Here is a 27,669-nt window from a genome sequence, read left to right on the forward strand (position 1 = left end):
TGAGAGAGGAGACCTTAGCTGGAATCCTGAGACCAGGAGCTCCTGGATGGATTAGCCTTCAAAAGCTCATCTGGAGCCCTTGACTTTGCAGGACTTCCTCTGGAGCACCTCCTCCAAGCTCCTGGTGAACAGGCTCCGCGAGGAGTGGATGGCAGCGATGGCCAAGGTCAGCCCGAAGGAGATCTGTGAGCTGAGCGAGCGTGGGCAGCACCTGCCCCTGTTGAGCAGGAGCCCTGACTGCTGGCTGGGAGCACCTGGGAAGAGGCACAGCACATCCACTGGCTCCCCCTGCCTCAGGCAAGTCTGGGCAACAGCTGTTTTCTGAACATGCTGCTGCTGTTCCCTCAGGGTCATCAGCAAGCTGCCTGTGGCCAGCCTCCTCCTCCTCCTCCCTAAGCAGCTGCTGTCCCTCCTCCAGCACTTTGGCCGCATCACAGCCACCAGCAGGATGAGCTGCAGTGACCCAGACACCTACGTGTGCCCCAGCCTGCCGAGCCCAGCCAGTGAGGACCTGCTCCTGCTGGATGCCATGCTCCAGGAGACACGGAAGGTCTGCTGTCTTGGCTTGCTAGCTGCTGCCTTCCCAGCCCATCCAAGCTGGGCTGTTCAGAGGTCTCTAAATGCCTTCTCCCTCGAGCAAATGCTGGTGGGGGTGGCAGCTGTGTTAGCTATAAGCACTATTACTAGTGATTTTACTTCTTTCTCAAGTGTGCAAGAAAATAAGGAAAGCAATAAAGCAAGGAAATACACTTTTTTTCCCACGGCGATTTTTTTAGCAAGGAAAGCCAAGGAAATCAACTTTTTTTAAGAAGTGGAGGCATGAAAAGCAGCTTGCAAGACACTAGAAAAAGCACACAGTAAGACAGGTATGTGTTTCCCATGCTGAAAAGATCCTTTTCCTTATAGAGGAAAGGAAAACGTATATCCAGTCTAGCGACTACACGGTAAAATTATGAACGCTCTCCAAACGCAATGACCTGTTTGGTTGGCTCCCTGGTTGGGTGGGTAAATCTTATGTCAGACAAAAAGACAGACGTCACTGTGATAATAGAGATTATTTTTTTTGCTCCAGAAACTGTGCTAAATCCTGAAAGGCTGAAAGGAATTAGTGTGTATTTACACTAAAAATGAACAGAGCAAGCTGTGCCTCAGAAAATGAAGAAACATTCCCCACAAATCTGCTTGCCACAGGCTGACAACTTAGAGAAGTGGCCAGCAATCTGGGGTTATTCCCAAATAACTCCTTCATGTAACATATAGAATACCCTACAATGTCATAGACCCTGGCAAGTACTGGAATTTTGTATAGCCATATGAAATCCAATCTAATTACTTTTTTTTAAAAAACAGAAGTTTGGAAATTCCATCTCCTCTCTTCCCGCCCCACAACTTGACGTGTGTCATTGTAGCTACTACTTCCATATGCACCCAAGTATATTGCTCATTTAAGTCTTCCTTTCAGCCTACTGCAAGGATTAAGTATTTTCTATAATTAATAAAGCTGTATAAAATTGGAGAAAGTAACATTCAAGACAGAGCCTTTTTCTTGCTACTGTACTTGAAATTTTAAATGATGAAACAAAACGTGATACTTTAAGATTGTTTATTTTAAATGATATTCTGAAGTTCGTGGTTATATACAAATTTTCAAACTATGAAGCTTAAGATTGCATGGTGACTGTCTTCACAAAATAAGGCTGCTTGGTCAATATTATCAAAGCTGATTCCATTGAAGTGGGATCACTCAAGAGTACAGGATGGCTTCAGGAAGGTTGTAATCCATGAAGGCATCAACACCAAAGGAGGTGGGCCTTCCTACATAAAAAGCTAATCAAAGGTCCCCTTGGTTGCCATGAGACATTGGTTGAATTTGGGAGCATCAGCAGCAGAGAAAGGTCTGAGTGAAACCAACAGTCACTGTGGAAACGCCTTTACACTGAACTCACAATCGGGAGACAGGGACACACTGCAGGGGCTTTTCCATGTCTGTCATACTCCCTGTACTTTATTCCTCACTCAACTGGGCCAGTTATAGAAAAAAACCACACACAAAAAAAGCAGCTTATGCTGCTGTGATAATTTAGTCATGAACTTTAGAGACAGATTTTTGTCTTTAGGGATAATTAATAGGCATGAACAGGATTTATGTTAATGCTGAAACTTCAGTTTAGATACTAGACAAGGGGATGGGATGAAATGTATCACCCAGCAGCCAACAGACAGAAACTTCTCATTTCTCTGAACTCCCATGGAAGATAGATGAACTACTGCCTCCTCTCGTGTTCCCTCCTCTCATGTTCTTAAGGCAGAGATATGCTTCATGAGTTTGTTTCAACATAGACAATTAAAAATACATTTTAGTAATGCTTCCCATTATAACCTTACTGATAGCACAGTACTGAGATCAGTGCAACAAAACTAAAATGCCAGGAAGGAGTATTTACAACCATATTGTATTGTACCAAAGTTGCAAGACAAGAAATTTCTAAAGTGCAAAGTTGTCTATATTCTACACAGACACAGGGATCCATTTTCCTGCTTAGAGTACAAACCACTACCGTCATTACAGACACACCACATATCCATGCTGAACATCTAAGTGACCAAACGCCATCCTTAGGCTGACAGGCAAAATTCCTCTACCAAATCCAGTGGGAGGCAGACATCAGCATCCAAGGGCCAGGCTTAGTCCCTCAGTTGTAGGTGTGTCACATGCTGGATGGAGATTAACTACTGTAAACCCAGGAACACGAAACAAGGAAGGAATGTATTTAAATACATGGAGGAAGGTATTTAAATAGAAATCTTACAAAGAGCTTAATGGTTTGTTTTATACTAGATTAAAGACAATCACTGTTCATTTTTAAAGCACAAAACAGAGGGCCCAGCACTCTGTATTTTATTCAGCTGCAGTTTTGTCCTACTTCAGACTGGGCACAAATTTTTAAAGACTATTTACACCAAAGAGATTTGCAGGTTTAGCCACAAGAGCCTCTAAAACCAGAGAGAGGCCACAGAAACAGGCTCTTGCAGCACTGGAGTATTAAAAAGTCACCATTCAAAATACCTCATTTTTAAAAATTACTAAAGGGAACTATAAGTGAAGGAACATGGCTGCTAGGTTTCCAGATTACATGAAACTTCCAGTCCATTCATCCTTATTCTTAAGCACATTGGACAGTTAATCTACATCCTATTTACAATAATTCTTCCTAGTACCCAACAAAACCAAAACAGAAAACTGCTCATTGGCTCACAGCTCTCTATGCATTGCAAACTAAACAGTCACCAGTTTCTTATTTTTTGGGCATCCAGTGTTTGCCATAGGATTTTAGCTACAAGTAAACAAAGTTTGTCTTGAAAAGCAACACATGTTAAGTGAATTAGTTTGTTCCATTAGTCTATTTTTAAACTACTACATCATATTTACTGAAACAGCTATGGCATAAGAGGTTACACAGCTAGGCTTAAGTAATGTCACCATCTGACACAATTCACTTGGTTATGCCCCAAACTATTTAAAGTGAACTTGATCCAGACAAACCACTCGGTTTGAGAAAGCGTCCAAAGGATTCCAATCCATAAAATAATCTTTCCTACCGAGTTGTTTGGGAATGATTTAGTCATGACCTGTTAATTTTAAGATACTCGTATACAGGAATACACCCATGGGTAAAAGCCTCAACAAGAAATGAGTCCCAGGACCTACACATGCATTAGCAAACATGGGCAAGTCTGTGCCATGGCATGTAGCAGATGGGAGGGAAAATGAGGGGAGGAAGGAAAAAGGAATCTAGTCTGCACAGAAAGAAAAGTAATTAAGTTGAGACATGTACGAATTAACACAAACAGGGATCAGTAACTAAAAAAAAATCATGATTATCAAACTGAGTTAACTGCATGTTGATCCTGAAAGGCGGCAGGATAAGCAAATGTACATGACTACAGATGTAATACATTTTTAGAATTAACACCTGTACAAGCAAAGTAGCCCCATGTTCCATTCTGGCAAAACCTACGCTGGTCTTTTAACAATGCAAGAAGTCAAATGAGTCACTTGATCAAGTTATGAAGAGATCTGAGTAATTCTTCATAAAACATACCCCAGGCCCCAGTGCAACACCAGAAGAAATGGATCAATTTTAGATAAATATTCTTCTTGATACTCATTATTCTCTAATCACATAGGCCCTTACAGAACAGAAACTTCTTCCAAAGAAATTCAGCTCATTTTACACTTATTTTTATGTGCAGAACTGGCAGAAAGAAAAATCCACCACAGGAAGCAATGAATTCTGCATTTGATTCACCCAGGACTGCCAGCATTAAAAAGCCTCTGCCTTTTGCAGTAACAAATTCCGTAGTTTGGTCCAGCGTCACAGGAAGAGTCTTGAGTTTCCTATTAACCTCCTCAAAAGCTTTTGTTCCACAGGCCTTCAAGGAGCTACACACCAGCCCTCTAAGCTAAGTGACTCTGAGCCCCATGAAAGACTTCAAGCAAAAGCACTGAATTAAACCACAGTGGAAGACAAATCCAAAGAGAACAAAGGGAGGAATGTGTTTACAGTGTACATAGTGATAAGTGCATATGCCATCATGTCTGTTGAAACAGTGAACGTTGTCAGGCTGTTCAGTTTCTTTCTCAGGTAAAGTGAAATGCAGCAACAGGCACCAGGGATTGCAAGGCTCTCACACCAACACATGCATCATATTCCTTTGCCCTTGCAGCAAATCAGAAAGCTATGTTTTTGCTGTCACGGGTGTTTTGCAGTGCTCAGCACTAAAGAATGCTCCACAGGAGGCAAAAATGGAAGCAGCAAGTTCTACAAAATACTTTCTTTCTCAGTCTTGATTGGGCTTGGCTTTTGGCAAGTTTTCTTCCTAAGGAGCTGATTTCAGTGCAATACTGCAAAAGCTGAGTAGTATCATTATTGACACAGGGCATAAAGGGAATCTAGAGCTTGGTTTCCCAGTTGTGCCATCAACTCTTCAGCTCATCTTTCCTCCCTGTTCTCCTGACAGCTTCTTACAGACACTACCCAGATGGAAGCACAGCAACTCAGTTACAATTCCATTACCTTACACATGACAACTCCCTGAATTCCAGTGCCAAGAGATTTTAACTGTCTGCAGCTTTCAAACTTACCAAATCTTTCAGGATTCAAAAACTTTGAATTAATGACACAGTGATGCATTACTTTTAAGCATTTTCCTATTACTTGCTGCATCACTTTCAGATACACTTGGATATTAAAGGATTTTAATTAAAGGACAGACAAGCTAAAGTACCTTAACTACAAATTCTGATACAAGAACCCTATTCTATAGAGGAAAGAACAGAGGCTAATAGTTTCAGAATACAAATTGTGCTCCAGTTATGCAGAACTTAAGGTTTTCCAAGAACTGTGAAAGTCCTCTGAAATACCACAGGGGTGTTATAAAACAAACCCAGATTTTCTTTGCTCACTACAATTATGTGAATTGCAATATGACAGGGTGCTAAGCCTGAATGACAAAACTTGAATAAATATAACTGTTCATGCAAACCTATGTTTGCAGAATTTAACATTATATAGCATATAATGTCATGGAAAAATCCTCTAGCATTACAATCATGATACTTCCTGTGCTATTTGTGGGTAAAACTAAACCCACAAAAAGAAACTTTCTAGAGGCACAATATTTAAGCCCACTCATTCTATGATATCCCACTAAAACCAAAAATAAGTCAGATATAAATAACCTCCTAGAAATCCACCACATTCTCAAGCAAGATAGACACATATTAATGAAGGTAAATTAAATTAGTCTTCTAAGTTTAAAAAGGAAAATCAAAAAAAGGGAGATCAGAACTAAAGCCCCAGAGTCCTATTAACAGAGTTTCAAAGTGAGTTCGAAACACTTATGGCACTTAAGAAATCTGGCATCCACTGTCTTTTTGAGGCTTTATATCTGGTTCCTTCAGAGGTTTTACTTCTTCATCTGGTTTTGGTTTAGCCTGCAAACAAGAAGAAAAAAAACCCAACTAAATACCACAAATACAAGCCACTGTATCTGCACAGTATTTATACATGATTAACTTTACATATTGTATCAGTCCCTTCTCTTTTCAAGGCTGAAGACTTTGAGTACACCTCAAGCAAGGGGGAAAAGCCAAATATTCTCTGTTTCAGCATCCTTAAACAAGTCCTCTTCTAAAAAAGAATCTTTCTATAGCATTCACTCCTGTCACTCCATTTCAGCATATTACACACATTAAAGGGTTTCTTCCTGTTCAAGACTTAGTTAAAAAATGTCTCTGAATTCCCAGATGCTTACAGTGTGGCAGAGGTTAATTGACTTGCCCCTGCAGAAATTTGCAGCCTTGTGTCTACATCCTGCCCTGAGCTGGGGAATATTACAGAAGAGCAACATGGTAACTCTGTAGGATACACAGAATAAAGCTAACAGGAAAGAACAGGTTATCTTACAGTGTCATCCTTTGGCCTCTTGGTGAGATCAAATGCTGCAAGTGTTTCAGGAGTCCAGTGCGCATTCAAGGCAGGAAACTCAAAAGGAACAGGCTCTACTAAGCCATAGTTTGCTTTCAGTTCTAGCTGGGGAGCCTCTGCTGGCACCTTCTGAAAATAGCTGTAAAAGAAGACAAAAATGTATTGAAAATACAATGCATCATCTCTGCAAGTCTTGTTTGCATCTCTAAAGAAAAACAATCTGGTTTTTTACAGTGGCAGTCACTGCTGCTCTCTTCCATTTCATTAAGGCACCATCTAACACGCATTCTGTCAGCAAGATTCACAAGAATAAAAGCAATTCCTTCTTGGTATCACTGTTCATCCCTAACAGTGAGGCAGATTTTCTCCTACTTGATAACCACTATTCCCAGTGCTTCAATGAGAAGAGCACCTTTTGTCCAAAAAACTCCTTCAAAATACAAATGGGGATTTAAAATACTTCCCAAGAAAGAGGAAGAGGACAGTTCTTTTCCTAAATTAGTCTTAATGTGCCGCAGTACATGATGGCAACAACACTGCAACACCCACAAAGACTTGGCTACAAGGCAAAGCCTGAATCAGGGTGTAACTCTACCCTTGGCAGATCAATGAGCTGAAAACTCACAAATACTGACACACACTAACTACCTTACTGCTGTGCTGCAGCAGAGCTCTGTGGTAGGCACATCTCCCAAAACAGTCACTGGTTCCTCTTTCAAAGGTTGGTTCTAGAGGGACATGGATTTGTTGAAATCTCCTGTATGCTGCTGCTGTAAGCTATGGCAATGGTTATTTGAACCAAAGCAGAAGAGGTGAGCATTTCTTTTTTTATTTGCAGCTCTGCTTGATGTACTTGACAATCATTTTTGTTTAGTCAATTCTCCCATTATGCAGGTCTTTAAATATAAAAAGGGAAATAACAAATCTACTATGGAATGTTAAATCATAAAAGGAGGGAAGGGGAGAAATAAATGAACAAAGGAATTCTAAAGCCAAACTAATCTTGGTATCTTAAACCACTTCCAAACCCTTTTTGGAAGGGGCAGTAACTAACAGAAAGCCCTACTCAAAATTCTAATTCTATTTAGATGGGTAAAGCTCCTACTACCCTAAGAATGTTCTTCACTGAAGGCATGACCATGTTTTGACTTCCCTGCTTGCAAAGCAGAATCACCCCCTCTGTCCTCTTTTGCCTACTAGATTCCAGCAGCCAGGAAGAGGGCATTAGAGCAACACAACAACCTCTGCAGGCCTTTCTCTTATGCTGGGGTAAACGTAACAAAGGGGCTGAGGAATGAAGGAAGAAAACTGCTTAACCTCTCCAGGTGTCAGTCCAACCTACCCTGGTGAACTGGTACAGAACACAGAGTGTGACAGCACAGACCCATAGCAAATCTGCTAAGAGAAAACTACAGAATTGCAAATTTATCTTTAAGTTACATGCCATGCCCTAAAGGAATGTAACACCTGGGGAGTAAAATTTACCATCCCATCTCGAAATAACGGCAAATGAGGTAATAACACTTTATACAGAGTATTGTACCAACCATGAATTACTTACATAAATCCGTTCTCTCTCTGGCACTTTTCTAGTGTGGTCTTAATCAAACTTCCTAATTTCCTAAAGAAGAGATGTCCAGAAGGTTTGGCAGTAGTCCCAGGCCCTTTGGTTTCTCCATATTCTTTGCACAATGCTTCAGCCTTGGAAAAAACTTTGCAAGAAAGAAACGAAATAAAAATCATTTACACAACCCTCTTAAATCACAGTTCTGCTCTACAGTGCTTCACTTTTAGAAGATACCAGAATCCATTCAGGCTTCTTAGAAACAAAAACAAACTAGTTCAAAGGCAGTACTTCCAGCCAAGATATACTGCATCCAACAAGTGACTAGGAACAGAAAAAAAAAAAAAGAAAAAAAAAGATAGCTTTTTGGGTGGGTAGACACAGGAAAGCAGTCTTATGTGTGGGGCAAAATGCAACAATAAGCCCAAGAACTGTGTCACGTGATAGGGAAAAAGAGAGGGCATGAAGATGTCCGTGCACAGTTGATGTCCAACACCAAACAACAATATGCAGTGGGAAAAGAAGCACTCTCCTCTGACCAGCAGGCACAATAAAAACCACAGTATTTGTTTTACTGCAAGTAATCCAACTCAGTTCGTTCTTAATAAATTTTTAATTTATTTTTAAAATTAATCTTTAAGTTTCCAATCTGAAGATTTGAGCATTTTTTATACACTGTGGTAAAGTTATGCAGTGCAGGCTGTTGGGATAGCAATAGTTTTGAAGACAGAAGAATGGGCAGAAGACCTTGAACTACTGCAAACTTGCCTTAATCTATCTTTCAAATGAATAGAAAGGAAATAAGTTACTGAAACCTGTTTAAAAGCAAACAAGCAGGGTCTCGATTTACTATTTAATATAAGGTAGAGCAACCCCCAAAGCAGAAATGGCTGCAGTAACCTAACATACAGACCAGAAAACATGACAACAAGATCACTGTTTTTTACAGTGTATATTGCAGGCAGTCCAAAGCCAGTCTTTAGCAGGCTGAGAAGTGAAGATGGAATTTTCTGCAGCACTGTTACCAAAAACAGTCTTTGGTAAGACAAAAAATAAAGCACTGTCTCTCTTCAAAGATGTGCTGGATTTTCAGATCAGGTGACAGATAAAATCTTAAGTTTATGGGAGACCAAATAAACACGATACAGCAAAATAGAACAGGCACACACTGTAATCCAGTCTCAACCACACTTACATTTTTCTGATTCCTGCAGAGATCTGATTGCTTCCCCACATTTATCACTCGCCAGTAATGTCTGGCCATGGTAACAGTATGCCTGATAGGAGAGAAGAAAATCATTACCAACATCACCGGGCACTTCCTGAACCAATTCCCTTGTGCTGTCCCTTACATCAGAGATGCATTTCTGTGAAGGTGCCATTCCCTGCAGACAGCTGACAATTTGGGAATGCAAGTCAAAGCAGCGTTCACCGAACAGTGCAACATAAACATCAGGAGGCAGGTATGAACCAGGCTGTCTCGAGTCTAGTCAAGAGTAACTTTGAGCTCCATGAAGCTGTTTGACCAAAAGCACTGGCAGACAGTTCCAGTTCAAGTTCCCCTCATCTCTCACAGTGAGACTGTGTCAATGTGCAGCACTAATCCTCATCACAGAAAGAGGATGAACCCCAGTTAAGTTTACAAAGCAAAGACTAAAAACTGAAACTACCAGAACACTCAAAAACAGAATCTGTGACAAACACCACTGAACCTGGAAGAGATGAGGTGTTCTGCTGGCTGAGATGTTTTGCCACAGTCTAAATAACTTTTCCACCCCAAAAAGTTTCATTCCTTCACACCCATGCTTGAAGATAGTACTGTATTCCAGTGAGAACTGAATTGCCTCTTATCTATTATCAGGAGCTGAGTTTAAATACTAAATACCACAGGTGAAGAAACAATCTCACCAACTAATGCCTACCTTGCACCCTGTCCTTTAATGTCTGTTCTCACAGTACAGATGTACCAAAATTTACCATTGCCCATATCATACAAATTAAAAAAAAGGAAAAGTACCACAACTCTGACCCTCCCTCACCTCTCAAACCTGCTAATAAGGCAAGCAAAACTTTTAGCTACAGGTTTAACCTAAGAGAAAGACAATTGTGTTAACTGCTTAGTTTGGGCCTTTTGTACAGTATGAAAAAGCCAGATGACAGGCTGTAGCAAGAAACAAACAGCAAACTGAGCAGCTGAGGATTCCAAAGGTGCCACTGCACTTGCTAAGAGATCAGTCAGGCAAACAGGGACAGCACTTGGAATGGTACCTAGTGGTGGTACTTGATTCAGTTTCATTCAGGGCTTTCAAAACGACGATCAGCTCTGAATTATGCCTAGAATTCCAGTGTGATGCAGATAATGGAAGACGAGTAATACGCTCAGCCTGAATTGGTTCACTTAGCGATACGTGATCACAATAAATTCCACACTGCAGTAATTGCACTTGGCTCAACAAAAACACTTCAAACGCCACTGACACTGCACAATCTCTCTTCAGAGCATGGAAGGAAAGCCAAGGAAATACCTAGCCTCCATTCCCTATCCAGCCCTTATACAACAAACTGTGACTGCTGTCAACCAAAATACTTACGTAGGCCATATAGAAGCAGCTCTTCAAGTTTAAGTACTTCCTCCATTTTCCTGCATAGGTTGGATCCAAACTAGATAATGTCTGATCTATGAACACACACATGAAGTTATTCTTAGGACATTTCCAAAAAGAAAAATCCCAAATACATTCAAAGACCAGAATTCTTAAACTTAGCAATAGATCTTACTATAAAGTAGCCAGAAACAAGTGACAAAAATTACTAGGCACAGAGAAACTATGAGAGAAAACCAAAAAAATATGCAGCTATCATGCAGTTTTCCCTAGAATCCCTGTAACTGCTGTCCCCTAAGTTTGGATGGCTAATTCTCAGAAGTATTTTTAGGCAGCATTTCAAAGCTTGTTCCTAGTTTAAGTAGCGACCTATAATGTGACGTGTTACAATGTTCTCCTGACTCCCATGCTTTTGCACTTTTCCCACTTGCCCAGTAAGCACAAGATCAGCTTACTCATCTGGAAGGATGTACATTATTAACTTGCTACACTCTTCATGATCTGTATCAGAATCTGCTGCCCAAGGGCAGCTGGAGCACACATCAGTTACATCAGGCCATTTGTCTGCTGCCAGCACATGTTCTCAAGACATTACTCCGTCTTCTGCCTGCCCTCACTAACATTTCCTACCATGAGCTACAGAAAGATTCCCACAAAAACAAAAGGCCTTATCAAAATATATGCTGGTAACTGAAGCCTTAAATGTGCTAAATAGAAGCTAAATATACAAAACATATCCACTGAGAAACTGTTAATATTGCAATTTATGGGTGGGCAAAGTATGTCTGCTGGCAGGAAGGCACAAACCAAGTCACCAAGGATACAAAACAAGACACTTACCAGCTTTTTGGTAGAAGTTAGCTGTTTCATAAGCAAGAGCAGCTATTAGTCCTGGATTATGTTTCAGCTCAATAGCCCGAGCAATTGTCACTGAAAAAAAGTTCCACATCACAGTATAAGTTTAATTGAAACGTCCCTTCACATCAAATCAACAGAGGAATTGGGGGTTTTAAAACCCCTGCATAAACGGAAAATGAATGTTGCGCAGTCAAGCAAACTGCAGTACAAAGACAGATTTTTTTTCTTCGATGAAACGATCCCAATTTAATAGAAAAACTGAAGGAATGTCATCCTTAAGACTAGCTAATAAACATAAGCTGCAAATATTTTAAAGTAAAGGAACTGGGAATTTACATTAGGCAAGTACGGTGGTGAAAAGGTTGCATGAAAGGAAAAAGAGAAGGGATGAATGTTACATGCAAGTCCTTCCAAAGTGGAAGATATTCCCTATTACCTTTGTAATATCAGATTGATTTTTGGGATTTTTCTTGTATAATTGTAACTTAAGTTTCTTTAAAAGCAATCTGCCCTACTAAGCCACAGTACTTCAAGAGAATAAAAAAACCATGACCTTGCTGCCAAGCAGAGTTAAAAGATATCGTGACCCACAAAGACTGTCATTTCCCACACCCAACAAACATATAATTGAAGGTACCTTCTTGAGCTTCAGCTTGGCACTGTATGATGTAAGAGTCTATAAGTCGAGCTTCTAAATCTCTTCCCTTTTCAACAGGTGTAATCAATTTTGGAATGTGACTTTCCTAAACAAAAAGCAAGTCTCAGAGTTAGTTTAGACTTAATACCACTGCTGTCAGTGCAAAACCAGTGCCTCATTCCTAAATGGATGGGGCACTGAGTGAAGGTACCTCACTGTTGAATGTGATACTGGGCAAGCAGACAAATTACTCCTCCACTGCCATTGGGAATGAGTAGCAGGGATTGAGTGGTAGCACAACATATTACTACCCTTCTTTTTCCTCTGTCATTCAGGTAGTCTGAAGTACCTGTGTATTCTGTAACATCATCAGAAAAGCAAAGGCTTTTCTAAGACAACAGATCAAGTATTTGGAGACACCTTGAAGAACAAACAGCAAAGACAGTTTTTCTACCTTCAGGTGTTTAAAAATCCCAGCTGCTATCTTCAGGCTTCTGTGAACATCCTTTGCTTCATCTTCTGTTATACTAAGAATACAGAATGAGTCAAGGAAACGTGACTTAGAAAGGGCCTCTAGGTGACATTTAGTCCCACCTCCTGCTTTGGGGCACAACTATCAACAACAGTAGATCAGGTCAGTTGTGGCTTTGTCTAGATGAATCTTAAATCCTTCAAGAATCAAGAGTCCACTAATTCTCTAAGTGACCTGTCCTGCTGCTGTGCCACCCTTATGGTAAAGAAATTTCTTACAGTGTCCAATTATTAAATAATCAAATAGAACTTGCTTGAAAAAAAGAAACATAAGACCTTGTAATGACTTTCAAGTAAAAGGCAACCTCAGTGTTAAAAGCCAAAGATTTAGAAATCTGTAGGGCTAGAAGTCAGCAGAGCTGTGATTCTGAGAATCTCAATTTAGTACTCAGACATTTAGAGCAGGACTGATGAAGGGTTTATTCACAACCGACACTTTCTCTGTATCACAGTCATGTGGTATTAGTGCACTTGGCTTACAGATGCAACGAGGGACTGAAGTGCACTTGGACATTACAGCATGTGAGTGAGTGAAGGCCAACCACCTCCTTGAACTCCTACTGTCTCAGCTGGACATGCACTACAGCAGTCAAAACCCAGAACCTGCTAAATCTTTGGTGGAATATTGCTGCAACAGAATTACTAAGAGAAGGAAAACACTTACTCTTCTTTTCCAGCAAGTCTTGATGCATATTTTGTGTACCACAGAGCTACATTAAATCCCATAGAAACCAGTTCAAACACTGCATCCTGCTGGGCACTAAAGAAAGACAGACAAAAAAAAATCCAAACAACTTAATGTCTTCAATTTTGCCCTGACAAACTGCATCTGCTGATAATTTATGCAGCATAAGTTGACATTTCTCTCCATAAAATCTATTTAATTTAAGATATCAATGATTTCCAATTCAGAACCTCCTACTTGCTGAACTGCCTAAGAGAGACTTAGATATTTTTACTTATTCCCTTTAAGAGCTCGTAATTAGAATCTCCCACATTCGGATGCCCACCCTTCCCTTTTGGGAACTTTTATTTTAAAACTGTAACTTGAGACTTGTTTAGCTTTGGGTGTGGCTGACATTTTTCCATCTCTCTTTTTTTTTTTTTTTTTAAATTGCACATTTTGTGGAAAGCCTTGCTCTGGAATGTCTACTTTAAAGTTGTACTGCTAAGTTAATAAGTCAGAACCTATTACATCTCTCTCAAACGCATGTTATTGCAACTATTTATGTAACTGCAGACAAACAGCATGTGCAAATAGCAGGAAGTTTCAGAAGCTAAAAACACGGTCTTTGAAAAGACTGAACTTGGAATCACAAGCTCAGTATGGCTACAGAACTAGCAAACCTCAAAAAAAAAAAAAAAAGGTGTGGGAGTGGGAAGAATAACGCTGGCACAAGTACAAGTGTCTGTGACCGTGAGAAAATCAGAAGAAATTCCTAATCAACAGATTTTCTTCCAAGGGGAATAAAAGCTTTGAGGAAGTCAAGCACTTCTAGCTAAAGCTTGACAAATTTGTAGGCATGGTTATACCACACAATTACCTACAATAGCAAGAGACAGCTGAATAATCCAGCAGGTTACAGATCTATATTCCTACTTAAAACAGAAGATTTGTTTGTTTGAACCAAGAGTACATGGACCAGGAGCTTCAGAGGACAAGAGCAAAGTCAGATCTTCAGCAACACTGGTACGGCAAAACATGGAGAAGTGGCTGGTCAGATAACAGTGCCAAATGAAAAGGTTTTAAATTGCAGTAAGTTTTGTTATCACACTCAATTTACCAACACCCTCAAGGTTCTTTGTGCTGCTGTAGCCAACTGCAGATTCAGTCTGTAGATCAACTAAGACTCAATGGATCCTTCCACCATTACTGTGCATTACCACACCTTTACATAAAGGCCACACGTGCTTCAGAACACCCAACACAGTACGGCAGTTATCAAAAACACACAGAAACATGTTTTTGGAAACTACTTTGTGTCCAACACTTTGCTACACTTCTCAGCTTTTCTTCAGGCCTGTGCTGGCACGTGAGCACATCTCTAACAGAGCAGCAGACAACAGCTGCATAGCCTGTATTCATAGAAGCACACGCACCTTGGGACTTGTCCTTGTAACGTGTCTGTCCACTTGAAATTCTGAATGTATCTCAACTTGCACTCTTGGGAAGAGTTATCCAGTGAAAGGATAAAACCTGTGGAATAAAAAAAGGTACCGACAGGCAATCTCAAAGCAAGAAACAGAAACAAGGAATGAAGGAGAGGGATCAATAAGAATACAGACAGAGATAAAGGAATGTTTCTTTCTGCACCAAAAATCCGTGTCACTTCCTGAGGCTTTTATTCCTCAGTATCTCGAGAGCAAAATTTAGAAAACAAAAAAACTGACTACTACAAGAAACTCCTTGCCCAGCAGGTTACCAAATCCTGTGAGTCTTGACTGCTCAAGGAAAACCTTGCAGATGTTTGTGACTAATTAGGAGTTGGACTGACCCAGGTACAGGATGGCTGAGGCTGCCTGAGGTGAGTGAGTGGCTGTCCCTGTCACCATAATGGCAATCAGGAAATTCCAGGAAAAGCTTCCTGGTCAAAAGGGAGAGGGAAAAGGGCTTGTAAGCATTGACTCACCCAGTCATTACCTCTTTTGTCTCCAGGGCTACAGGAAATTGGCTCTTTATGTCCAGCAGCCCAGAAAGCAGCAGTTAGTGGGATGAAGCTCACGCTATGAGATGTTCAAATCCTAGCATATGCAGGCCCAAGGAATTTCTCAGGGAGGCTTAAGAAACACCTTGGTCTGATCAGGTCTTACAGACTTTAAGAACTCAAGACTAGCCACAGCAGCTTTTGGGGCTACAGCTTTAGGTGCTGTCACATGTTTATAAAGATGAAAAATACTCATTCCTTTCACATGCAGAAGATTTTAGTGGCCAAGCATGATGTTTTCCCAAAGCAACTCTCCAAATCTTGACTGCAGCAACATCAACTCCTATCTCACCTTTATCTAGATGTGGCATTGGCTTACACCCTCCCAGGGACTGAGGAAACTAAACCAAAGTGAGCTGCTTCACTTTCCACAGACTGAAAGATCAGTTTCCATGACTCAGCTGACTCCTGAAAACTCGGTCCCAAGAAACTTGGCTGAAAGGAATCATTAAAATATCGGCAGAAGGGAGATTTCAAGGGAATGATCACAGCTGACCACCTACTGAAAATGTAGATACCATGCTAATGAGCACCTATATGTACACCTAAGACAAGCAGCGGAAGTGTGAACTTGCAACAAGTCTATGATCTGGTATTAGACAAACTAGAAGTTTACGCTGAAGAGCAAATCCTATCAACTGATTAACAGACTCAACTTATACTTAAGGAACAACTCACCACTACCTAAGAGACAAATAATCATTTTTTCCTCCAGCAGGAAGCAGGATAAGGTTAAAAGGAGGAGGACAGGACTGCCATCACATAGTACTGGCAGGGTCACAAAACACACCGAAACTTGGAAAAAGGGCCTGGCCAGTACCCATGACTGGTATCAAGCACAGAACCCACACAGACATTATCCTTCCTAAAAAATTGCAAAGCTTCCTTACAGAAGATCAGCACAATACACATTCTGAGAAGTGCCATTAAAACTCAGCTGATACACCTCCCGATGTATCAGTAGCATTGCCTACCTTGCAGGAGTGAAAAGTACAGGTCACTTGCATTCTTCATCATTTCTGGATTACAACTGGAGTCTGTAAACAGCTCCAAGAGTCGCGTTCGGGATAATCTCAAATCACTACGTGGAGGAGAAAAAAAAAAAAGAAAAAAATAAACCTAGGATGTTCTACTCCAAAATGTAGAAAGTACCCATCCATGTATAGCACCACCCTTTTGGCTCAGAAGGTGAAGCTAAGCATTCCATTTAGCTACCTGAAGGCCTGGAAAGAGATTTTATGAGGAAGATGCTAATAAATATAGAAAAATCTTCCTTTCTCCCTTGGATGGACACGACTGACTCTTTAGCACAATCCACTTTGGACAGACAGCAATGAATAATCAGTACTCAATCTATTGTTTTAATGCAAGCTAAAATAACTACGCCTTTACCTACCAAGAGGTTGGGTGCAGGGGGAGGGAAGTAACAAGCAGAAACATTCTTCAACATTAGAATGGGGTGAGATGAAGAGATAAGAACAGATCGGCAAAATAAGCTGAGATCTCTTTCCATTACATTCCTATCTACAATAGAACAGTCAGGCCTTATCCATTTATGGAAATTAGGAATATTTTGCACAGGAATGCACAGTCATCAGAAAGACAATGAAATGTTTCGTCTTTTGCTGCTGCATTGTTATAATTGGCCTTGCTGTGCACTCAGAGACTTGAAAACTGGAGAATTCATTCTTTGTAATCAAATGTTCAGTGTTAGCAGTGTCTTACTGTCTCGCTGCCTACACTTCCAGTCATCTTCAGCTCAAAAACTGAAGAGTAGCCATTACTTTTAAGGATGTCCTCCAAACAGAGTGAAATTAGTCAAAGTAACACTTACTTGCAAACCTTTGCTGCAGCTGGAGTGGTGGCTACCCCATAATAATTAAATGAAACAGGAGCCGTAGCCTTCAAAGGGTTGCGGTGGAACCAGTGGGTCATCTTCTCTCCGTAGTGTTGTTTACGCCAAGCCTAAAGTGTGGAAAGGAAAAAACAGCTGCAGGAACAGGTGCAACTGAGGTGCTACACATAAACACATATTCCAAATGTAAACAATTAGGCATGAAATTAATTTGAAGTTAGAATTCTTTTTTTCCCCATCTGAAACGCTGAGTTTCCATATGCCTTGTCTTCATCATCCATCATTAGTTTGAGAAATACAGATGCTTTCTGAGGCAACTATTTTAAGTTAGGCAAAAATCTATCACCTGCTTTGCTCTATGTGAGCACATACTTTCCTAGCAAAGAAATAAATCCCCTCAGTTGTTACCTCCTGCAGAAGGCTGAACATACCTGTAAATTACACGAAAAATATCTCAGAATCACAGAATCAAATAGGTTGGAAAAGACCTTTCAGATCATTGAGTCCAACCTCTGACCAAACACCACCCTGTCAACTAGACCATGGCACCAAGTGCCACGTCCAGTCTTTCCTTAAACACTTCCAGGGACAGGGACTCCACCACCTCCCTGGGCAGTCCATTTCAATGTTTAACAACCTTTTACATGAAGAAATTCCTCCTGATGTCCAATTTAAACCTCCCCTGGTAGAGCTTGAGGCCATTTCCTCCTGTCCTGTCATTATTTGCCTGGGAGAAGAGGCTGAAACCCACCTGCCTACACCCTCCTTTCACGCAGTTGTAGAGAGGGGTAAGATCAACCCTGAGCCTCCTTTTCTACTGTGTCTGGTCAATCTACAAGTCACTTTTATTGCAGAGCCATTGGTATGGATGAATCTGCAGTCACACAGTAATCCTGCCTGAAAACATGGATCTATTTGCTTACACGTGACAGACCTGGAAGTACAGATAAAACTGACCATCACTTTTCTTTCACCTCACCTTCAGTAAACGAATATAACACAAGCATTGCAATGAGCTTCACCACAGTGGTGATGAAACAGAACGGGCAGATGCTGAAACACGGGAAGGCTGTACTGGATCAAAGGAGAAACCCCTTCACCAGGAGGACAGAAGGACTGAGGAACAAGTTGTGTGGTCTCCCATTCTCAAAGTCCCCACTGGACAAAGTCCTGAGCCCTTGGGGTGACCTCAGAGCTGACCCTGCTCTGAGCAGGGCGCTGGACTCGAGACCCCCGGGACCCCCCATCACCTCACGGCTCTTTTGGAACCTTCTAAGTTCATCCTTACAAAACACTCTGCAGCTTGGCTATAATAAAAAACCCAAGGAGATCTGCCAAGCAGCAACCCTCTGGCACCGTGAAGGTCCTCCTGACCGAGCAGGGGGCTTGTTTTTCATGCCAGTACCTATCGCGACTTGTGTATGGTTTCAGTGCCTATTGCGACTCGTTCACGTCAGCACATATCGAGACTTGTTCATCATGTCAGCACCTATCACGACGTCTCCTGCCAGCACCTATCGCGACACCCCACCCACCTGCGCAGCGGTCTGTCGCACGCTCGGTCGCGCCCGTTCCGGGTCGGTCTGTCAGTCCCTCGCAGGGCTCCGAGGCCCCCGGACCCCCGCTCCGGGTCTGTCAGTCTGTCCCTCACAGCGCTCCCGTGACCCCCGTTCCGGGTCTGTCAGTCTGTCCCTCACAGCGCTCCCGTGACCCCCGTTCCGGGTCTGTCAGTCTGTCCCTCACAGCGCTCCCGTGAACCCCGTTCCGCCCCGGCCCCGCCGCTCCCGGCCCCGCGTCACGCGCCCGCCGCCGCAGGCAGCGCCAGCCGAAAGCCGATGGCGTCCCCCCGCCGCGGCCCGATCGCATCGATACCGCCGCTCGCCCCCTCCCTTCCCCTCCCCGCCCGGTGTCCCCGGGCCGCCCCCGCCGCAGCCCCGCGGCTCTGGGGGCTCCTCCCGGCACAGCGGGCGCGGAGGCACGGCCGGGGCCCGCGGCCCTCCCGCGGGAGGGACGCCTCAGCGCCACCAACACAGGCGGGAGCGGGGGGACACCGGCACCGCAGCGACAGCAGAGGCCGTCCGGGAGGGGCGAAGCACCCGCGGCGCTGCCGGGGGTCGCCGGGGCTTACCTGTGGGCGGGCCTGCGGCGGCGGCGGCACGGCCGGGAGCGGAGGGCGGAGCGGAGGGAGGGGCGCGGCCCCGTGACCGGCGCCATGGCGGTACCGAGGCGGAAGCGGCGCCGGGGCCCCTTTGCCCCGGTAGCGATGGCGGGGCGGGCGCGGCCGGCGCCACCTCCCCGCCGGGGCGGTGCGGGCGGGAGGCGCCGCCGCCGCGCTCGGGTGTCCCGGGGCCGGGCGGGGCGGTGCCGGCGCTGGCGGTGCCCCGGCGCGGGGTGAGCATGGTGCCCTAGCGCTGGGGCTATGTCGGAGGCGGCCCGCAGCCTCCTGCAGCGCTGGGGCGCCAGCTTCAGGAAGGGCACCGACTTCGACTCCTGGGGGCAGCTGGTGGAGGCCATCGACGAGTACCAGATGTGAGTGCGGCCCCGGGGAGGGAGCGGCCCCGGGCGGGGCAGGGCAGGACAGGGCAGGGGGGCCCTGCCGAGCTCAGGCCGCGGCCGCCGCACCCCTGGGGCCCCCCGGCCCTTCCCCAGGGCGCAGGGCCGGGGGTCGGGGTGTCCCTCGGCGCGGGAGCCCGGCCGTGGGCGAGGCGGGAGCCGGCCCGTCCTGCCCTCTGTGAGGGCGGCGCGGGGCTTGGAGCAGCCGGGTCTGGCGGGAGGTGCCCCTGCCCATGGCACGGGGATGGACCGGGATGGTCTTTAGGGTCCCTTCCAACCCCAGCGTGGACCGCCGGAGTGGTTGGTTGGTGGAGCCCCCGCGGCAACCCTGGGCCGGGATGCTTCCATCCCATCGCCCTGTTTGCCCCACGCTTGTGGGGAAGGGAGGGGGGACCTGGCAAATGGGCTGCAGAAGCACTAGCCTTAACCGAAAAAAAAAAATCCTAACCAACCCATCAGAGTGAAAAGGGGTTCGTCACACGCTTGTGTGCTTTGCTCCTGATGAAATCGGGGTGGGAATGTGAGGAACCTGGCACCCCAGTCAGATTTGGTGGCACTGGGTGGGACTGCACCATCCTTGAATCCTCTGGCACCAGAGGAGTATTGTCTATAGAGCACTGTTGGTATCCTTAGTAACACACCTGGTAACTTTAGTCAGATGCTCTTCTCTACTACTCCATTCATCATGAAGGTGAAGGTTATTTCTTTGTGATCTAAGTATTTCAGGCTAAGTTTCTCTTGGTGAATTTTCTGGAAGTCGTCAAGAGTGTTTGCACTTGTTCCCAAGAGTAAGTCATCTGAAAGGATGCTCCCTGAGGGATCTTGTAGCACTTGTAGATCCCTGAGGGATCTTGTAGAACTGGCTACCAGTTCAGCTGCCATTCAGAGTAATTAAGTCTCCTGGCCATGGACAGTGTGGTCGTGAGAGTCTGTAATCTCATAATTTCATTCACTTATCAGGTGGGATGGTGCAAGTTCAGTTATTTGCAGTTTTCTGATGGTCTTTTGAGTAGGGCAAGCTGTTACTATCCAAACCTTGGCACAGTGATGAAAAGAAATTCTCTTCCAGATCTGTATCTCGACAGAAAAAAAAACCATTGAAAAGTAAAAGAAGATATTTTTACTAACTGCCCTTACGTGGATATCTACAAGGAATCCAGTAGGATCCTAATGCTTTAAACTATTTTAGCAGTATCAGCAGCCAGTTTTATATAATGGTGTTTCTTCAGAATGAAAGGTCTTTGTGCTTTTCCTTCTGATCACACTTCACTGACAGGTGAGGTCACTAAACATTTGCAGACAGTCCAGTGTGAGAGCTGAAGTACAACTTCTGTTCCTTTCCTCCCTCCATCGCTTGTGTCGGACGAGAACTGAGGTGATCTCCACGCCCTGGCTCTGCTCTGACTTTGGAGCAGTGTGATATCTTTGTAAGAAAGCTCCTCTTGGGTAGTGGTGTGTTGTAAGCTGCTCTTATCAGTGAGTTTCTACTGAGTAGTCCCTCAGTAGATGAACTGTGTGGTTCCAGGACTGAGAAGAAAGGAGAGAGAAGATCAAGGGATTACAGGCGGGTAATTCCTAGGGAGGAGTAAAACCTTTTCTCCATGTATATCTGCTGTTTGTAGATTTAGCAGGTAAATTAATAACAATTTCAAGCTGTGGAGTAGAATTTGCAAACAAGCAGCAGACAAGATACCAACCTGTAGTTCTGGAGAGACATCACAATGTGGGTTTTTGTTGTTGCCCTCTCCAATGGCACCCTGAGATGGGATGAACAGGTGTGGTGCTGCTGTTGTCCAGATGCTGTGAACACCACCACAGTCTGTACTGATCAACACCGGGAGCCTGAGGACAAGCTGGTTACAGTGAGCTTTCTGATGCTGAGAAGGATTTTCCCAAATCTAAGCTAAGTCCTGATGGATGCTCACGTAAGAGTTATTTACCTCCTGTGTCCGTCCATTCAGGTCTTTGTTACTCCTGGAAGTGCAAGAAGCTTGGTGCAAAGATTGGCCTTTGTTCATTCAGGTGCTTACACAGGAGCCCTTCGAGGTGTTAGCAGTGGCTTCCCTGTTGAACGTCCCCATCTGTGGAACTTGGTCTAATCCAACTTTGAATGAGCCTCAAGTGGGATGCCAGATGCATTTATTTGGATTAGGGTGGATTATTTTTTTTTTGTATTAGTGACAAATGGAAAGAGGGTTGTGTTATTGATGCATGCAGAAGTGTTAGTGCTGTGATGCTGCCTGTTGTGGGTGGCATGTTGCTGCTATGGTGATGTTTTCTCAAATCATTACTTTTTATAAAGGGGGACAACAGCACCGCGTTGTGCAGTTACTCGTCCTGTTCAGTTGTGTTTTCGCTGGTTCCAGTTATAGAGTTTTAAAGAGTTTATTTTGAGAAAAAGCAAAGAAACTGAGTTCTGGTATTTGTTTCTACCACAGGCTTTGACAATAATCTGTTCTGCTGTGTGCATCTTGGTGTATGTATTTTAATCTCCCCGCAGAAACCAAGCCAATGCTCCCTGCAATGGTGGAGAGAAGCAGAATCCCTTTAACAGTGCAAACTTGGATGTTCCAGGTGGAAAAGTATTGCGATGTCCTGGGTACTGCTGCTGTCCCTGGGTTTCCCCTCAGCCCCTTGTCCTCCCTCCTACTCTGCTTGTAAAAAAAATTATTTACAGGGAATGGCAACAATTGCCCAGAGGTTTTGCTTGTTTAATGTTCTCTTTCCTCCCGGGACGGAAACTGTAACTCTTCCCATAGCTTCCCTCCAGCTTCCTTTCGCTTTCTCGAGCTGTTTGCTTACTGTTACTTTCTGAACCCTTGGTACTCCCGCCTCCGTGGTGACAAGGGGTGGGGTCTCTGCTCCGCCTGGGATGCTGACAGGCACAAATGTGAGCTGATCCACCCCGGCAGCCTGGGCCAAGCAGCCCTGTGCCTGCCTTCCAGCGCTGGGAGACCATGTGCCATAACCCGGGGTGCCCTCACCCTGGCAATCCTTGCCTCCTGGCAATCTGACGTGTCTCAGACTCTCCCTGTGAAATGCACGTGGGATTGTACCACAGTGAGTCTTCACAGGGGCTACAGTTTGTTAGGATAAAAGAAGATGGTGAGAGAAAAAAGGTCAGTGCTTATAAAAGGGGTTGTTGGCTAGAAGAACCTGTTCTCCCTTCATGATGCATTATATAGGTAGCCTTTCCTGCCTGATGTGGTTCCATACTTTGTCACTTTGTCCACCTTCTGGGTTTTTTTTAAGTATGGACTACCAGGGCTATAGAAAACTTTGTTTTAAAAAAACTCCAAAAACACAACAACCAAAAAAAACTTATAAAACTATTTGAAGCAGCAGTCTGTGGACCTTTTGTCTGACACATTTTGTGGAGCCAGGGGAAGGGGGTGTGTTTATGTTGTGTTCCCACTCTACAGTTTTCTTTTCCCCCATCCAGATTAGCAAGGCACCTACAAAAAGAGGCGCAGTCTCAGCACAACAACTCGGAATTCACAGAAGATCAAAAGGTGAGCATTTGCTGTTTGCTCAGTCAAGGAGCTTGACTCAGAGATGTTGATGTGTGTTATGTTTTTTGATCTTGCTGGCCAGAGCCTTGTGAGACCTTTTTTCCTCCCTCAATATATGCAAACAGGAACAGAGCCCAGCATGGCTGAAACAGTTGCTGTCATGAGATGTGACTGATGCTCTGTTGTGTAGCACTAAATGTCATGCGTGCTGGCCAGAGTCCTTCGTAACCTGGGTGTTTCTTTTTTGGGTGATGTTTGATAACTTGCTTATTCAATGTTAGTACAATTTATGTTGTGAGTTCTAAATACGAAATGTCGTGAACTGCAGACATGGAGGGTGTGTGAGGGGGATGTTAGCTTAACATGTAACACCTGACAGGGAAGGGTCCTGGCAGAATACTCCCTAGTAGCCTCTTAGAACATAATTTGTTTATAATCTTTCAAAATATTGGAATTACTTTACTCCTCCCTCCCTCCCCTCAGTTGAAAAGGCTGTTTCTTGTCTCAGTAACATACTACTGCAGTTCTGTGGTGGAATTAAGTGGACAGTGCTAACTGGGGTCTCATATGCTCAAGCATTTACTGCAAAATAAAATCTTCTGAGATATGAGGCCCTCTTAAATTTTCTTGTCTCCTATAAAGACATGCTTTTCTTAGGAATACCAAACTAGAGACTTGTATTTCCAGATTTCTTGGTCATAAGAACACTTTTTTGAGCAAAGCCGTTACCAGGAAATTGCCATTCGCTAGCTCAGAGTCTCATGATAATAGAGTGCTGGAGTAATAGGATCTGTGCTTGGAAATGTTAGTCCTGAAAACAGGTCCTGGCTACAAAAATTCGAGATGAACTTGATATGTTTAAAGAAACTCATACGAAGAAATGCACCTTTGTAGAATCTGACAGAGGTTTGTAACTGTTTCCTTAACCTGTACCAATAAGAAAAGCAAAGAGTTGGTCTTGCATGTTCTGTTTACCTTCTGCAAAGAAGGTGATAAAACTCATGGTTGCCTTAAAGCAAGTTTTAATCTTGGAGAAGGATTTGGTCCACTTTTCCTGAACTGTAAGCCTTGAGAGCCTTGTTAATGTTGGACAGCTGTTTACTCTTTGATTGCTTCTGCTCTCTATCCCTTGCTGGTAGCTTTCTCCATCATTCTCAGCTACAGTTATCTCTGCAGCGTGTTTCCCTTCTGTGGAGACTTTTGAAAATGTAGTTACTCCACGAAGGCGAAGTTGTTAATCTCACTTCTGGAGACATCATCTCCTGTGAGTATGGGAACCAGAACCGCACAGGGCTTTGCTTCCAGATGTTCCCTGAGTCTTATGAAAAGGACCTTGGACCAGATTGTGGAAGTGAATGAGGTCAGCCATGAGGGAAGGCCTGGGGGGCTCAGGAAGTGGAGATAACTGACCTCAGATGTGAGATGCACAACTGTAATCGTGTCTTAAGGCAACAGTCTTCTGAAAAAAGTAAAGAGTGGTGGTTTTAAATCCTTGCAGAGTGATACCTGTTTCTGAGGCTGATAAAATTTGCAGAAGAGGTTTGCATTTATATCACTTGCTATTTTTTGCAGATCAGCAAGTGGCTGATGCAGTGAAACTTTGAGTCTGGTTATCAAATGGCAGTAACTGTTTGATTAGCCACATGCACAGCCCAATTCCCCAACGTTTTGTTGGAAGGACACTCTCCCACCTCTACCATGAGGAATGCTAGTCACAGCAAAACTAAGAGTCTTCCTACTGCTTTGAAAGAAGCACTTAAAATCCTTTACAGCAAAACCTTTTAGTGTTATGTAAAGGTCTTTGCTGTTCTGGTCTTCCCTGTTTCTGCAGGAGCTCAGCCAGTATATCATTTAGTGATCATGACCAATTACTGTCATTGCTAATATCATTCACTTTGCAAGCAGTTTGGTTAAACAGAAGTGTATCTTCTTTCTTACCACCCTTTAAAAAATCAGCTACCAAAACAGCTACAACTGTGTTCCTGCCAGTGCATCCGCCAACATGATATTTCCTTGTGGTTCCAAAAAGCCTCTTCTCTATTATCTCGACTTTCTAAGGTTCTGCATGTTGTATAAGAGCCACCTTTTCATTTTTTTTGAATGTAGAAGTGTGTAAACTTCAGGGTTTGCTTATCTGGTATCACTGGCCAAGGCTGCACACAGAATTTCACAGATTGAAAGGCCATGAAGCTCATTATGATTTCCAGTTGCTTGATCTACCCCCATTCCATTTTTTTATAGATTTCCAGTTATATGTTTTCCAAAGGACCTTCCATACTGCTGAGAATTACTGTGAGGATGTCATTGTTTCTTGCTTGTGTACTCTGTAGGGACGGTGGATTTCAGCAGTACCAAGGGAAAGCTACTCACTTTACAGCTACAGGGAAAGGATAAGACAAAGTTCAAATCCTCAGCCCTATCTGCCTGTATAAACTTTTACCACGTTTGGGTTTATTTCATGTATCACAGGTGGTGTTACGGTGCAGACATGGCAACACCATAATTGATGGTGTGTTACTTGCTAATCTAATCATACAATCTGTTAATCTAAAAACACTTGATAGATATTACCAGTTTCTTTCCTAGGCATACTGTGAGCCAGTTATCATTTATCTTATAATAAATGTCTTGTTTGTGTAAGAATTCAGACTTCTAAGTAGTCATATCTTGCCGTTTTGCTCTTGATCTGAAGAGTCTGTTTTGAACCACTGTATGCTGCTTGCCTTGATAGAGCAGACTGGTCTCCAGATTTTGCTGTTCATTCCTGTATTTTCAACTTCTGAGGGGTTGTCATCTTATAACTATTGCTGGACATAATTCTGTAGTTTCAGTCCTTAGGGAAGGCTCTGTCTTCACTTGGATAATTGACAGTGTTGGAATCTTCATTAGTGATTGTGAATTTTATTGAAGAATTTCTCTGCACATACCATAAACAGAAAATCGTCGTGTTTAAATCTAGCCACCCTTCAACAGCTGTAAGGAGGCCGGGCAACAGTTTCATCACCTAGAAGCTGCATGTATGGAACATTAGCAGATACAGTTACTGGTGAATTTACCTTAGTCTTAACATGTTTAATCCTCCTGTTCATTATTTTACCTTCATTCTCTAAAAAATCCTGTCTTCATTCATGATCAGCCGCTGTGTTTTGCGATATGAATTGTTCCAGTTAGGTTTGGCCGTGGTTGTCAGCTTGCCTCCAGCTACAATTACTCTCACCCAGTTCTCTGTGCAATAAATGTGACCTTTAAAGCCCTCTCCCAACCGCAGTTGTTGCTTCTCGTGTAACTGTTTTTGTGCTCGGCTGAGTTCTCTTCAGCATTAGAAAATCGTGCTTTTTGTGCAATGATAACTTGTTGAAATAAGAGCACTGTTGAACGGTTTTAGCATGATTCATTAAACTACTGGTCTTCTAACAGCCTAAACCTTTCGTTAAAGCCAAACTCCGCTCTGGCTCTGTATTTATGCAAACATCTTTGACTGCATTACAGTTAGCACAGTCATTACTCACACAACTGCACTGAAGAAACCTTGACTACAAGATCAACTGATTTTTTTTCCCGTTCTAATCACAAGTTTACATAAAACTCAATCTTAACTATTTTAAACTAGCAAAGTTAATTACGGCTTCAGTCTTTCTAATGAGATGCAGAATGTTTTCCCTGCTGCAAAAAGGAGCCTTTGCATGGGATAGTTGCAGCTGAAAATGATAGCAGTGTTTAGCTGCATTTTTAACTTTTGGGTTGGGTGTGGTCCCTTAAAAAAATAGTTATGAATAATGCCTGCTGGGAGCTTGCCATATTTCAATAGATTCCATATAAAACCTATTCTTTACTATTTTAAGACTCCCAAACTCTCTTAAATTAATCTGTTTCTAGAGCCATTTATTGCCCTTCAGCCCCCAGGAGCCGGAGGACACACATTTTTGTGCTGCTCTTTGTTCTGTTAGGAGGTTCCTAGTTCAGGCAGTTATGAATCTGCAGCATAGAGAATAGTGGTGTTGCTGAACTTATTGGTGAATTGACAACAGACGTAGGACTTGAGTGGTGTTTCTGAGACCTCCCTTATGGTGTGGGCTTAATGCTCTGCATGAGGGACCAGGAGGAGAAGAGCCACATGAAAGTCTGTTCTGTGACGGGGCATGGAGACTGTGTGCTGGCACCCTGCAAACTTGTAGCCCTCTTTCTGTTGTGTAGTTGGAGGGGGTTTGATCTAACACAGGATGGGCATGTTTTTTTTTTTTGCTCGGCAGTCAACACCCAAACCATTGAAACAGCTGGGTTTTTGCAAATGTTAGAGCTGCAGTCAAACCTCAGAGATTCCCCTCCCTTCCCTAGGGAACCTCTGGATTCCTTTCTTTTA

At 43.4% G+C, this 27,669-nt stretch overlaps 2 protein-coding genes across 3 annotated transcripts in view; one reads left to right on the forward strand and one right to left on the reverse strand.

Annotated features, from left to right (window-relative positions):
* Positions 1-1,586: 1,586 nt before the first annotated feature.
* On the reverse strand, positions 1,587-19,403 carry BROX (BRO1 domain and CAAX motif containing). 2 transcript variants are annotated; one of them, XM_027721292.2, is made up of 13 exons: positions 19,373-19,403; positions 17,224-17,354; positions 16,364-16,470; positions 14,785-14,881; positions 13,349-13,444; positions 12,608-12,680; positions 12,154-12,259; positions 11,499-11,588; positions 10,647-10,732; positions 9,251-9,332; positions 8,053-8,203; positions 6,471-6,630; positions 1,587-5,998 (listed from the first exon to the last, which is right to left on the reverse strand). In XM_027721292.2, the coding sequence occupies exons 2-13, from the start codon at positions 17,322-17,324 to the stop codon at positions 5,912-5,914; spliced, it is 1,236 nt and encodes a 411-aa protein (XP_027577093.1). In that variant the 5' UTR covers positions 17,325-17,354; positions 19,373-19,403; the 3' UTR covers positions 1,587-5,911. The 2 variants fall into 2 exon arrangements, with proteins under 2 accessions (XP_027577093.1, XP_027577092.1); XM_027721291.2 differs by lacking the exon at positions 19,373-19,403 and adding an exon at positions 18,780-19,048.
* Positions 19,404-19,558: 155 nt separating this feature from the next.
* Positions 19,559-27,669, forward strand: part of AIDA (axin interactor, dorsalization associated) — a 29,356-nt gene continuing 21,245 nt past the window's right edge. Inside the window, exons 1-2 of the mRNA XM_027721294.2 lie at positions 19,559-19,773; positions 23,240-23,309. Coding sequence (XP_027577095.1) covers positions 19,664-19,773; positions 23,240-23,309 — 180 coding nt within the window. The 5' untranslated portion in view covers positions 19,559-19,663. The remainder of the gene's footprint in view (positions 19,774-23,239; positions 23,310-27,669) is intronic.

Source organism: Pipra filicauda, unplaced genomic scaffold (assembly GCF_003945595.2).
Source record: "Pipra filicauda isolate LSUMZ 115617 unplaced genomic scaffold, ASM394559v2 scaffold147_size4022426_pilon, whole genome shotgun sequence".
In the NCBI taxonomy this organism is placed as follows: Eukaryota; Metazoa; Chordata; class Aves; order Passeriformes; family Pipridae; genus Pipra; species Pipra filicauda.